Raw genomic sequence first — 14,967 nt, forward strand, 5'->3', positions numbered from 1 at the left:
CCTCTGCTTTTTAAGTCTATGCTAAAATTTTTCAGTTTATAGATACTTTCCTCAAAGTCAATTTGAACCTTTTGCCTCCTAGTACAACAACAGACTGATAAGCTTAGTTCTTGAAAAAAAGTCTCAAAAATTCAGATAAAGACCAAAAGAAACTGTACAACATCACCTCTATAAGTTGTGATTTGTCATAGTCTCTACGATGCCTGTAGATGCACTGGCTGAGGAGCGAATACAATCTTTCAAGTTGGTCAACAGTCAGGTTGTCACTTTTTTTAACCACCAAATCAAGCAGTTTCTGTTGGAACAACAAAGGATGAAGTTAGGAGGGCTTTTAGAATTACTTTTTCTTTCTTTTTTTTTAAGGACAAATTAGAAATGCAATCTTCTTCTGAAGCCCTATTTTGGAGGGATACAAGCAAACAAAATGAACCACACCTGCGTATCAGTAAGGCTACTGCTTCCATGTAGACATAAAAAGGACTCTGTTTCTTTTCAATTCTCTGCTTATACCCACTCTTTCTTTTCTTGTCTCAGACTTTATGCTCAATATAGCTGGCACAATGTTTGTTCTGTTTGTATGATACTTCATCCTATTTCACCTTGGTCAATAATTATGACAAAGCAAACCATAAACCCCACTTTGATAGCTAAACCAGACTTGCATTGGCATGAAATTGTAAGCGGTACCAAATAGAAACACATTTGGAATTCCACAAATGTTGAAAAATGATACAATAAAAGAAGGGAGGGGGACACACCACATCTAAATCTGCTCATAGACAAAAGCTGAAAATATGTATTTTATTTAGTAGCAGAAAGTAAAATCTAAGAAATTTTTTTCCCCTCTCATAACACTTCTATTGTTTCCAAAGAGATTATCATCTGTACTCTACAGCAAATAGGATCTAAATTTCACAATAAGGTCAAGCTAATTTCAACAACATAAGACAGCAAATTTTGTTGCAACTTTGCTTAAAAAGAGACAAAACTGAAAAGAAAATTAACTAGCAGGGGTTCAGTCTATGATGCCAAAACATCAGCACAAATTCCAATTTGCTTTCCAATCCACTAACAGTTCTCTCCACCAAGTATTCATACATGGGAAAAGATTATGTTAACTCCTAATTACTAGGCCCCCGGCAGTTCCTCAGTAACTGGCATGTCCAATTAACACATATGAATATCTGCAAAAATTGCAATTAAAATAGTGGACTGCTGTGCCACCACTGGATTTGTAAAGGTAGTAACGATGGTACAGTAAGGATTCAGTTGTTTTATTAACTCTTCATCCAAAAAACACCAATCGACAAATCATCTTCAAAAGTTACTGCTGTCATGCAGTTTGCAGTCAAAAATACAAAAATAAAGGAAATGTTCAGAACAGAGAAAGGACTTTGTCATGAGGTCTGTTAACAGTTGAATTTATTTTTCAGTTCCATTACCTCTAGTCTGTCATGGTCAACAATTACAGAGGGTAAGGGATCCGATGGTTCCTCTGGGACCTGCTCCAAACTTGAGGGCTTTGACTGTTCTATAGCAACTTTTCGTGTTTTCTTGCTTCTGAATATACCTGTAATTTGAAAAACAACTGTCAGCACTGTCACTCTCCCAAAATTAACAGCTTGATTTTCCCCTCTGGTTTGATTTTGCTTTTTTGGTTTGTGGGTTTTTTTGGAACAAAGCAAGCATGACTGTAGCACTGCACATTATTCATCAGCTTTGCAGAATTCTGAATGTTTACAGGTGCACAAAATCACAGTTCAGTAAACACACATGAAACTGGTCACCTTTAAAACTGAACTCCTATGACCCAACAGAAAACTGAATGTCACAGTTTTCCCACTGTATCATTTGTACTTAACAACATCAAATTAATCAGCTTCTAAGGGAAGTTCCGATATTAAGCTAAGACTCAAAAACCTTAAGTGAATCAAATTCTCATTTTTCCCTCCAACGCATCCCTTGTCTTCATCACCACAGTAATTCTAATACCTGCTCTGCTCCTGAAACTTCATACTTTTGTAACACATTTGTTTTCTTCCACCTCTGTATTAAAACTGCCATCCAATCCTATTGTGGAGAACAAAGTATTTTTACATCTCCTGATTCTCTCCCTACACTCATTCACTATTTTACTCCTCCTCAACTACTTAAAATGCCTTTTTTTCTGAGGACCCCCATTATTATTACCATCCTTAATGTACTTGAATTTCAACCACTGAATTTAGAAATATAAAGACTCTTAACGTACATCATACTCTTTTAATATTTTTAGGACCTTTCTTCTGCTATTCTCCTTACCCTCAGAGAAAATATGTATGTACAAACACAGACAGCATGTACATAGTGATATTCTCGTAATTTAGATCTCTCATTAAAGCTCATTTACTTTGTAAATCTCAGCGCTAACTTTTGAAGTAAAGATTTCATTCTTTAGGTAATTCTGAAAAGCTAATTAAAAAGGCAATCATGCATAAGGCTTTTATTTCTCTTCCCTGAGGAAACTGTGTCTCTTGTCTTCAAAGGACGTGGCCCCTTCTTTTATGCCCTAGCAGGATTTCCCTTCTCCTTCTCTTATCTTTTTGCTGCACTGTTACTGTGTTGACTGTAACTCCAAAGCCAGATACCTTCTCCAACAGATAAACAACAGTTTATCTGGCTTTTGCTATGAGTTAAACTGCTTTAACTTCTGCTACAAGCAAATGTTTTTAAAGGAATACATTCTGTATTTCTATGGGTTTTCATCCAACATCAATGATAATATTATCATAAATCTCTAATAAAACAAGTCAAAAATATATCAAACAGATCAGATAGAAAATGCAGCCCAAAACATTTATCATATATTTATCTGCACTGATGATTTATTTTTTTTAATTTTTAATCACTGTTTAACTCTTATCTCAGTATTTACGTTTCCCACAATGCCTACAAAAAAAAAAAAAAAAAACAGAACAGTGTAAGTATGGAAATACACTTCCTTGCCTAAGGTAACATTACAGCAACTCAAGTGTGGACTTCTAATTTATCTAAGCAGAATTAAAAGTTGAAAGCATACTAAAAGTCTCAAGTAAACAGACAGCAGTTCATAAAATATTACAGTATAATTTTAACATAAGATAGTACAGTTAAAAATATACACATATGAACTTGGACACTAAGGTTAGGACAGGAACACTGAAAACAAGCTATACCTTCTTTATCTGCTTCAGCATCTTTAGTTTCAATGTCTGTGCTCTGTAGTGTTTTTTCATTATTGCTGCAATGTGGTAACTCAGCTTTCACTAAATCAGCCCCTTGACTTTCACTGGTGGAAACTTCCATTTTCTCCTTTGGCTGATCTTCAGATGAAGGTTTTTGCTTGTTACTAGACCCATCACTGTTGCCACAGGGTGAAACAGCACCAACTGACTCCATTTTACCATTATGACATGCTGAAACACGTATACCTTCCGAGCTGTGTACAGATGTCTCTCCATTCACACAGTCCCTTTTCGATGTGGAGTCCTTCCGTACTTCCTTTTCAGCACTCAGGGTAACGCTGTTGGTTATTAAAAGAGATTCATTTGAACTCTCTTCTTCTGTGGATGCAAAGTTGTTTTCCTTTCCCGATGTCCCATTGTTGAGCCTCTGCTCCGGATCTATATCCGTAATATCACAAGAGGATTCATCATTTGTCATGGAGAGATCTCCTGTTTCCTCCCCATTCTCCTCAATGCAGTCAGTGCTCATCTCTAGCTCTCCATTTTCCAGCAATTTACTGTCCTCTCCATGATTTTCATCATCAGCAAACTTTGCATCATCTTCATCTTTCTTTAAATTAATGACCTTCCTCTTCTTAATAATGCCTTTGCCCCACTGTGAGCGCCGTCTTGATCTTCTCCTCATTCGAACTGAATTATAATGAAAAAAAGAAACTTTTAGATGCACGGGTACCCCCTCAGTAAACAGACCAGGACATTAGAATATGCTGTAGTGCGTGAGGCAATCAAATGTGCTCACTTTTCAAGGAAAAAGCAAGCTGTCTGTCGATTTCAATGTGAGCAAATTACAGATACCAAGGGCTTTTAGAAGTATAAGGAGCAAACACTCAGTTGTGTACACAATTCCAACTCTGAACTATGGAAACAAGGAAGACTTGCTAGTTTTCCCTCCTTAATGTATGTTATACATACCCGTTCGTAGGTAAAACAACAAAAGAAAACAGCTAGGCAGCGATGTAGAAATCAGTCATTCTCACTTGGGTAATGCAGACTCTAAGGACAGTTATTCTCATTTTCCCTTTTTAGAACCTCAGTGATTTGAAATGATTATACGATGAAACAAATAGAAGTGAAATCCATGGATTCGTAGAATAATACAGGTTAGAAAGGACATCAGGCAGTCTCTAGTCCAACCTACTACTCAGAACAGGGTGAGCTATGAGGGCAGACCTGGCTGCTCAGGGCTTTATCCAGCAATGGACTGACAACTTCCATGGATGCAGACCACACTACCTTCACGGGCATCCTGTACCGATGCATAATTCTCACAATATTTTGCCCTACATCCAGTCAACACCTCTCCTTTCAATTTACACCCACTGTCAACCCAAAGATACCTTCACTGTTTAAATCAGCTGAATGTCCTCAACCTTTCGTTCATTCCCACCTTTGTACTGAAGTTCACTGCATCGACCAAATGTAGTTTTAAAAAATAAGGATCTTTGTTTTAGACCCAGAGCATTTAGCAACCCTGTCTACAGCAAGACTTCACAAACATCTACATTTCAGCAATGTCTGTCAGCAGAAGGGGAAGCATAGGTGCTTAAACTAGCCTCATCACCAATGCTTCTCCTCCATATTATGCAACTCAACTTGAAGCAACATGGGCATGTGATCCTTTTTTCATTACTTCTTCATTTTTCCTATTTCTAATCTGTACTTTCTGTGCCTTTGAAAAAATCACATAACAAACCTTTTTCCAGAAAGGGCTTTTTGTTTTTTACTAACCTCTTTGCAGCGAGATACAACTAAAGCACCAATCTAAAAGAGATTTTGAGGCACATTTGCAATACGATTGACAAATACAGAAGGAAGACCATTCAAACCTAGCACTATTGTACTAACAAGACACAGCTCCGAAGACTAAGAAAGAGATTGGGAAAAACTGAAATTTCTACATTCAAATTCAAGTAATGATACAGACTGCTCGTATTTCGGTGCAAAATTGCTAAAGTTATGGCCAAGTGTTTATAACTGAAAAACCACAGCCAATAGTTACCAGAAATTAACAAACTTCCTTCCATTTCAAAATGAACTTCTATGTTGAGCACCTCCATAAAGGTCTTGGTATTTGTAGGTTGCTTTGATTTATGGGGTATTAAGTCTTAGACCTGCGTCTGCCAACCTTGTACTGAATTACAGAGATCTTACTTTGAAGACAGAAGCACTATGCAGGTACAGGTGTTGAGAATCAATGCACAGAAGCTCAGAGAAATACAGTTGTACTTCTGAATCTCCTCCCCATGAGTGACGTATGTAAACAGGTAGTTTAACCACTACACTGGGAATAAATCTTAACCTTTTAGCTTTAAAGCTACGTAAAAATACAATCACATTGCAATAAAAACATAGTAGCACTTGGAATGTATATTTATTGTTACAAATAATCCCTATGGAGAGCTGTAAGATTTGAGGAAAAAAAAACCCTTTCTCCAGCTATTTTGTAGATTTGATAGCGGCTTCTACAGTCAGCATCACTGTTTTATTGATGAGAAACTACAGTGTATTCACGTAGCTTTTCAGGAGCTCGTGTAATCTTTCCCCAGATTGTGCAAAATATTTTCATTAACAACGGAAGCAGCAAATCTAAAACTGAACAGGGAGATGTAAACTTACAGACAAAAAAAAAAAATCCTCTATTAGGCAATGGGTTTGGCCTCAGGTCAACTCCAAAAATGGGTAAATAAAACACAGAAGGGGAGTAAGAGTCTTTTCAAGGAAATCTAGTATGTCCTAAAGCGTATAAATTAATAAGGAAGTTGACATTTTTAAAGATACACTGATTTTTGCTTTTTTAGGCCGACTTTGCTGTAAGAGTCAGATATAACCTCAGATATATCTGACATTTATTATATTAACGACTTGTACTTCAAATATGCCCCTTTTACTAGTGCATCCCTTCTGTCCACCCTGTGAGCTCTACTTGGGATGACAATTCACAATTTGCCTAAACAGACAGGTACATTCCTAAAATTCCTAAGTGTGGGAGAAATTACATTAAAGTAAAATGTAATTAACCCTTGTATTACACATTTTATTAAAATTCAAGTCTTCCTAAACAACAGTCAGCAAGCCCAGCCCACTCTCTCTCTCTCATGCAGTACTACTCAAACATACGTTGTGCATGTTGGTTTTAATTAGGACAAAGCAACCAGTAAAAGTGCCACAGAAGATGTCCTCCCAGGAATTCTGAGGTTTACACTGCATGAAAACCAGTTAATGCAGGAAATTTTTCAGCTACCTCATCAAAGTATGCACACAAACCAGAGCTTTGGTTGAAAAATTGCTATTATAAAACTGATGTTATGTCACAATATTGAAAACAATTTGATACTACCAACCAACTTGTAAGATTTCGGAAAGAACAGCATTTCATTGCCAGATACTGCAGAACACACCGTCCTAGCACTTAATAGTATTTGTACCGACAAAAGCAGTAATATAGCTGCTTTGGGTTTTCACCCATGTTTAGTCAATAGAACTCAGTCAATGCTGAAGTTTTTCCCTCCCAGACTCTTATGAGTTCTTATTTCAAGGCAGTACCATCATCACCTGAGCCACCCAGACCTGTAACCAACAGGTGACCAACACTTCGAAAATCCTGATCCTTTTTGTCCCTGTACTTCTAAGAATCAGCTTTTCTTCCCCTGTCATTCAAATAAAAGTTTTCCTGCTTCCAACCCCTTCCATACTGACCACCAAAGCCTTTTCTCCTCAGGCTTTCCTAAACGCACCTAAATCTCTCATTTGAATTTATTTAACACAGAACTGCCCACATCGTTCTCATGACATCAGTGATCTTCTCAGTCCCCTACCTAATATATCTTTGAGGCCATTCACCAGTGTTTACCTTTTTGATCATATCAAAAGTGGAATTAGTCCTCACATTTAAACTGCCCCTTCAAAAATGACATCTTATTGTTTCCACCTAGGCTGCATCACCCTCTGCAAAGGAATGTCTTTCGGGATAAGAGAAGAAATTTTGGTTCCAGACCCTCAGGACCCATAACCTCATTACATAGACTTCTTTTTTATACAGACAGCCAAGCCTCTAGGAAGAGTAAAAAGTTGAGCAAGGAATAAATTTAAAATCAAAACCCACCACCAGTCTGTCTTTCTGTCCTGCCCACCTCCCCCAGTAAAGCTAAAGGAGCAGTACAAGTAGGAGGAGTGTTTAATGGAGCAGGGAACCATGCAGCCAAATGCAGACATCAACACCAAATTTCATCATTTAGATTGATTGCCTTTATATTTACTGGAAGGAAGAAGTCACTACTGCAAGAGTTACATGGACCTGAAAAGCTGTCATATGAGGCAGGAAAACTTAAAGATTATCTCTGAATCCCACAAGACAGCTGAATACAATTCAAGAAGGATGAAGGAGCTACCACAGGGTAAAACGAATACAAAACTAAAGGGCTAATGGGCAGGAACTAATGGGGTAATGGAAATAAAAAATGCTAAAAAAACCAAATTAAACCTGGGGTCTCCTCTTCCACACCTTAACACTGATGTTTTATCAGACTGTAAACTATCAAGTGCAGAATCCCACACTTCTTATTTTATAGTCAGTATGATTCATGACACATTAGTTTTCAGTCAGTAACAGAACGGGATAGATATTCACAGAAGAAAAAATACCGAGTTAACTCTGTTAAAAAAATTAACAGAGTAACACCTTTTCAATTATTCCTTTTAAAACTACTCATCTGAAATCTACCCACTGATACCCAGTCCTTTGGGTAGGATTTATGCCAGAGGCAGTTGAAATACTATTGTCAAAGGAATCCCGCTTTACAGAACTGAGTTTCTGTAACTCAAACTATTATAACACCAATTATTCACACATGAATACATTCACTTGCCTTCTGAATTGCTGAATTCTTCTCTCTATAATCTTCACATAACCTCTACAGATTTGCCAAGGGGACCCTCACTTCAGCTCTAGCTTCTTTCTGGTTTGCTTTTTTGTAAATCGTTATCCCAAATTTTTAATGACAACAAACAGCTGTTTGACCACACGTCACACAACATTTCACTTGGGTACACATGAAGTTGGTATCAAAAACAAGCCTTCCCCACTTTTTTGTCTTTCCTAAGCTGCACAGTCTATGCAGACAGCATTTTTTAAAAGTGTAATGCAATACAATGTAATTAATCATAGAATACGAATTTACATTTAGTTAAACAGTAAGTGAGGTTTCTCAATTCTTCCCTTCCTATGTTGAGACACTTTTAAGAGTCAGCTGAAAGACCCTTAAACTTAAGGCAGACAGCACTTCCCCCACAGATGGCCTCCTATGATTAAAAATATAAATATATTTATCTGTACTTCAGTAGTCCTCTAGGCATGAGTTAAGTGAAATGCAACCAGTAGCAGACTTTTGGAAGTTTGGAATTCTTGCCCACTGACAGGTTCTGCTCGGAGATTCTCAAGTCAGATACACCAAGCAATGACAGCATCTTCTGGTGAAATAAGCACCCTTCCCTAGGGGTGCACACCAATCCTGTCCAGAGCAGAGCACAGTCCTTGGATATTAAAGACAGTAATAGTCAAAAAAAGCTCAAAACAGTATGAACAAAAAACCTGCAAATCCTTCACATATTCCTCAAGTATTTCTGGAAGATCTAGAGGTAACCGAGACCCTTCTGTTTAGTGTGGTCCCAGGAAAACAGATCTCAAAAACAACGTGAATGGTACACAAACTTCAGAGCCGAGGTATACCACTGTTGCTGTCCCCCAAATCCCGTAGCACAGTGACAGAGCTGCGGACTATACAGAAATAAAGTTAAAAGTTGTAAAAGGAAGCAGCTGTAATTAGAAGATCCAAAGACTGTCAATCGTTAACAAGCAAGTCTGCTTGCCTAAATGTGGAAGAATAAAACTCTAATGAGAAGATGCAGCAGGCAGAGCAGATACGTTTCTCTTGAAACTTCTGTAGATTGACTACTACAGTACATCGCGCGTAGTACAGGATCAGTGGAGGCTAACAAGTTCACTTCATGCTGCAGAAAAGAAGACCCTTACATGCCTCTGCACTGCTTAAAAGTCCATCGGAGAACATGAATCCTCTGTCATTAAATGATAAAACTCAAACCATCAAACAGTAGAGTCTCTGTTGTTACCTTTATTTCATGAAGAATTCCTGGGGATTAAAATCCAAAAGGAGATTCTCATGGCAAGCAAGATCACCATGGATCTAGATTTTGTGGCTGCAGTATCAAGAACCACTTGACGCAATGCACGTGTTTTAAGTTTTTCTTCCATGATCAAAACCCTAAACTTCTTTCTGATGTCTTACGGGCAAAATAACTCAAAGCCTTGAGAAAGCACTTATTACCAGCAATTTATGCCCTCTAGTGCAGCATCCAGGGTATCTATGTATCTGCCACAGTAATTTAGCTGCTTCCAGTAGCTCCACGTTCCTTACCAAGGGGCACTGAGTAGTCCACTTGAAAGTCTCTGGAGTTTTAGTCACAAAGTCCCAAACTGCAGTCAGAGATAAGCAGCAAGAAAGAACAGAGCACAGCTCCACAATGGCTTAAAAAGCAAAATGAGGTGCCAGCTTCCACGAACAAAGCCATTTCTCCCTCCAAAGCCAGCTACAGCATTTCCACTACCTCATTTGTGCCGGCACTACTGTTCCTGCAGTAAAAGAGATAAGGGAACTAAATCCATCTGAAACGTTACGGGGGTTTTTCTGGGTTAATTTTCAACATCTTCATTTGAGCTTTCCAGCTCATGAATGATGGTGCTGGCACAAGGAAGATGGTAGGAATATGCTACCAGTGAAAAGGCAAGACAGCACCTTCAGTAGTAACCTGCAGTTTGACCAGCTTGAAGTGACTGTGGAACTAACCCCTGAAAGACCCATCTTGTTAATCTAGACACAGACCTGACAAATACATTAAAAATACCGTATGCAACAACTTAACATATTTATGATCTTCATCAGCATACACAGTCATTTACGGTATGTAAACAAATACTTGGAAAAACCCGGACACTTCTACTCAACAAGGGGGAATCAAGTTCCATAAGAAGGAGATGAAGCATGTTTCCAAAAAAAAAATCTTGGTTGCAGCATCACCAGCATCTTCTCCCCCTAGTCAACTGCTTTCCCCTACCATCCCCTATAATGTTCTCAACTCAACCTCTTCCCAATATTTACCACAAAACCCTCCCAATACCTTCTGTTTCTCCCCACCCCAGCTGAACAGGACTCCAGATATGCTACATTTGAGGTGTGCATGCAATGCCTGGCCAATGCAATGTTTTAACTCATCAGCTAACGAGGTCAGGCAGAACAGGTAACTACTATTTTCAGTCTATAGCCTTTTCCTTCAGTAGATGCATAGATTTATCCAGGTACTAATTTTCACAAAACCTGCAGGAATCTAATCTTTTAGCCCTCAAGTTCTGTCAAATCTGTCTGAACCAAGCTAAATGATTCAGAAGTTATTAGGGGAGCAGAGATGGACAGAGAGCACAGGTATTTTCTTGGGAAATCAAGCTAAAAATATAATTTACATGAAACCAGAGTAATTATGTTAGTACATGACAAGACAGTCACATAGGAAAGTTAAAGAGAAAAATGAAATCAGAAGAGAAGAGACAATCAGATTAGTAGCACCTGTGGAGCTCATTTTTAGCCTTCCCACTTCTATAGAGCTGCTCATTTTCCCTCTGCTGAGTAGCTTTGTACAACAGCAACTATTACAGTTATATACAATCTTGGTACATTCAGATGGCTCTTAAGGACCACTGAATGCCACTTTCCCTGCTGCAAGAGAACCATGAACAAACACAAGGTTCTCCTGCAACTGCATAAGCGGGCTCCCATTCAATTAAAATTACATTCAACAGAGTTCACAGCATTTGTAACTGAAGTGAAGCAATGGGTAAAAGTCACAGAAAATCAACAACTTCTGCAGAAAGAAACTTTGCACCAACTCTTTAAACGATTTAAAGCAAACATTGCCACAGCTTTCAAAAAGGAAGGAGGAGTAAGATATATCTAAAAGGTCTGAAAACTGTGTTTTATTATATCACATGTGCATACCAATTAGAGGGGGGAAAAGATATTTTAGAAGAACTCATTAAAAAAAAAAAAACTCATTCTAAAAAGTCTCTCTTTTTACCATGTTTGTAAGAAAGATGATGATAATGCTTTCACGAAAAACTCCTTGTTAAGAGAGGCTGAGCAATCTTGCATTGCAAGGAGTTAGAAAAGAGATGAATAATAAGAGAATATTAATAAAGTCACTGATTAAGTAAATTGTAGGACCCTCTTTGCCCTCTGTCAGAGAAAAAAAAAGACATTTGATTAATTCAAGAGGCAGGTATTTAATAGCGATGAAAGAAAATCTCCCTGCCACTAGATATGACTGAGTCCAGAAGTTTGATGGGATCCCAAAAAAGAGCAGGCAGTCAGGATTCATCACAACTCCCACAAATTCACTAAATGGCATTTCAATTAGAAGAATTACAAAGTCCATGGGTTTCAAAAAAACTGTTAACCAACTCAGAATGAGCTAAGTTAGTATTTCTTTCAAAGTCAGGCACAAAAAAAAAGTAATTTTTCTCTCTCAAATGTTTGCAGCTTCCTTTTAAAGCATCTGGTTGAAGCCAGCATCAGATACAGGAAATCAAACTACTCTCATCAAGAATGTCAACTCCTACACTACCCAGAAGAAAATGATAAAAGAAGCGAAGAGACAGTTATCTCAGCTCTGGGTAAAGATGTCCTCAAATTCCAGAATATCATTTTTAATGGCGTTTGTCAACTTACAGTACACGCCTCTATCTCAAGTGAGAATTAATCCAAATCAAATCTGGAGAGCAGGAAGAGAAAAGAAAGTAGTAGCAAGAGCAGGATGTGTGACAAAACATCAGCAGCTACTAGGATTTTAATGTTAGCATCTGGATGACTGTTAATATGCCAGTAACCAAATTCTGAATCCAAATTCAGATAGAAAAAGATATAAAATAGTTAAAATAACAAAAATCTTATGTCATCTGGTCTGCCATGTCCTTTGGTAAGGCATTACTGCAGCCACATGAATGCCTGAAGTACAGTGATCACTGACACCACTGTAGCAGAGAGATCAAAAAGAAAAGAGACTAAACAGGTAAAAACCAGACAATGACTGAGAATAAAACAGTTTCTGAGAAAGATTATAAATGAAAGACCTTGTGTTTCTAAAAATCTTTTTTTTTAAATACTCCTGCCAAAACAAAACCTCCTTTCCATTATAAAGCAGAACCATAGTTTCATATGATAGTAAAGACTGACATAGAGAAGGAAAAAAAAAACCAGACACCCAACCCCAAAAGCACACAAAGTATCATTTATTTAGGAACCAGATTTTCTGCAGCACTTTTTTATACCCTTGCTTGATCTCCATACAGTTCTTTCTATAGAGAGACCACTAATCACTTCAATTATTGGGAAAAGTTAGCACTGTGTTTACTTCACATTTCACAAAATGAGTTTTCTATAAAACTTACATTTTTAATACTTCACATAACACAAGGTATTTTAGTTTTATTTGCTCTAAATGCCATTTTCACAGCTATCATATTTATCATACAGCATAAAAGACATCTTCTCTATGAAGAAAATATAAAATCTGCAGTCTATCACTACAATATATTATCATTAAATACTGCAAAACCCACTAAGAATGGAAAAACCAAATCTTCTCCACACAGTTTATTTGTATGTAACACCAAATGAAGCAACTGCAAGGTGGTAAAATAATATGCACCATACTCCATCTACTGGCAAAATGGAGCAGTAGGACAAAGTTTTACTATACAGCATCCCAATAATTGATGGGATGCTAATGTTTTATGCGCTAGCATGTATCCAAACCACTGAGCAATGAATAATTTACCAGACACACTAAACTGCACATTGCTGGTAGTTTCCTTTTTCACACATGTACATACAAAGGTGGAACAAGACCCTTCTCATTGGTGCCCAGTGACAAGTAGAAATGGGCACACATTTAAATAGGAGACATTCAATTCAAAATCAAGAAAAATAAATTATTGTGAGTGGCCAAGCACTAGAAGAGGTTTCCCAGACATGTAATGGAGCCTCCATTCTTGCAGATCTTCAAAACAATTGGACACAGCCTTGCCTAACCAGGCCTGAGAGCAGGGGAGCTAGACTAGATGATCTCCTGAGGTTCCTTCCAATGACAGCCATTTTGTGATTCTACAACCCTACAAATACTTACATCAGGCTTTTGACTTATGTCTCATTTTAAGTTCCCACCAGAACACTTTGCACTTTTCTCAAAATACACAGTCAACAAGGAAATATTTTAAATTGTCTGTGACAAAACTCTCCCAAACAGATTTTCAGCAACTTCAAGTAATGCAATACTTCTAAAACTCATCTGTACTGTGATACAGCATCCACCACAGGTGTACCTTCAACCAGGGAGATGGAAGCTGCAGATTAACTCAGGAATGTGTATCACCAAGCCTTCAAACAGAACAACTATTTTGTGCCACATTTCTGATAGCCCAGCTGGTCTAATCAACATTAGAATCACATTAGAAAAATTAAATAAATCTCAAAATAACAGGTAACTAAAAAATTAAAGTTTCACACAGAACACATAACCTCAGAAAACAAACCAACACATGATAATGTAACTCTCCTCCTCTATTATACCAGCGCTGAACAGTAAACAGTGCTTTAAACTGGGCAAGTTGCTGCACTGTCTGTAGTCCACTCTGTTTTTAGAGAAGACAGTAATTTCATTTAGGGTTCTCATATGAACTGACCTTTTTGCAGCTACTTTCTAAAATACTGTGTAACAGACCTACTAAAAAATTATTTTTTTCAGGAAAATTTTGTGATCGTTGATTTTTTCCTTTAGATTTATCTAAGGAAAACAAATCAATTGAAATTCAAATAGCAGAAAAAAAGCAAGATTTTCAGAATTACTAACTGACGAGTACATTTTTTTATCCTGTGTAATTAAAATAAGTGAATCATTGTCCTTGTTACTCTGCTTGTGTAATACGTTTTAGTCTTTAAAAAAATATTAGTTCTTAACCATAAAAAAAAAAATCCATTCTACCTCTAAAGTCACCTCTGTTCAGAAATCTCTTCTAAGCTTGTTTCTCCCATTTATGCTACCACAAACCACCATATAATTTGCTGCTGTCTGAGCTCCCCACAATCTGCTCAGTTCTGCTCTCACCTTACTCTAGCTCCTTCCTCCAAACACCCTTTTAAGACTGGTTCTCTTCCTAATTTCTAGTCTCTACTGAACCTATTGCATCAATCTTCAAGTGTGCCCATATACTACTTGAATCCCTTCTGCAGATTTCTGATTGCTCATCAATTCCTGTTTCTCTCTCTTGATTACTAGCTTCATTACATCCCCCCTGGACTAGTTGCCTTTCCTAGACTCAGCTTTAAAAGGCAGATTTTCATTTGATCATAGTCCCAAACACCACTAAGCCCCAAATTTTCTTGCCTTCCAGCCTCGATCACCAAAATACTAGCAGGAACGGTGCCTTAATCCTAACTTCTTTTTTGTTTACACACAGAAACACTGGCAGTTGCATTCAGTTAATGGCTCCAGTCTTCAAATGGCTGCCATTGCATCCACAACATAAGGTGGAGAAGAGAGCAGAGGTACCAGAGCTTCTTTTGATACAAGTCACCAGTAACAG

The 14,967-nt window shown here is 37.6% G+C and overlaps 1 protein-coding gene across 4 annotated transcripts in view; it reads right to left on the minus strand.

Moving 5' to 3' along the window:
* The window catches only part of ATAD2B (ATPase family AAA domain containing 2B), a 77,896-nt gene that overhangs the window by 4,601 nt on the left and 58,328 nt on the right, over window positions 1–14,967 (minus strand). For all 4 annotated transcript variants that reach the window (XM_040597909.1, XM_040597908.1, XM_040597911.1 and 1 more), the window contains 3 exons: window positions 3,195–3,893; window positions 1,443–1,570; window positions 167–295 (listed from right to left, as the gene is read on the minus strand). In XM_040597909.1, the coding sequence (XP_040453843.1) occupies window positions 167–295; window positions 1,443–1,570; window positions 3,195–3,893 (956 nt within the window). The remainder of the gene's footprint in view (window positions 1–166; window positions 296–1,442; window positions 1,571–3,194; window positions 3,894–14,967) is intronic.

Source organism: Falco naumanni, chromosome 6, assembly GCF_017639655.2.
Source record: "Falco naumanni isolate bFalNau1 chromosome 6, bFalNau1.pat, whole genome shotgun sequence".
Taxonomy (NCBI): domain Eukaryota; kingdom Metazoa; phylum Chordata; class Aves; order Falconiformes; family Falconidae; genus Falco; species Falco naumanni.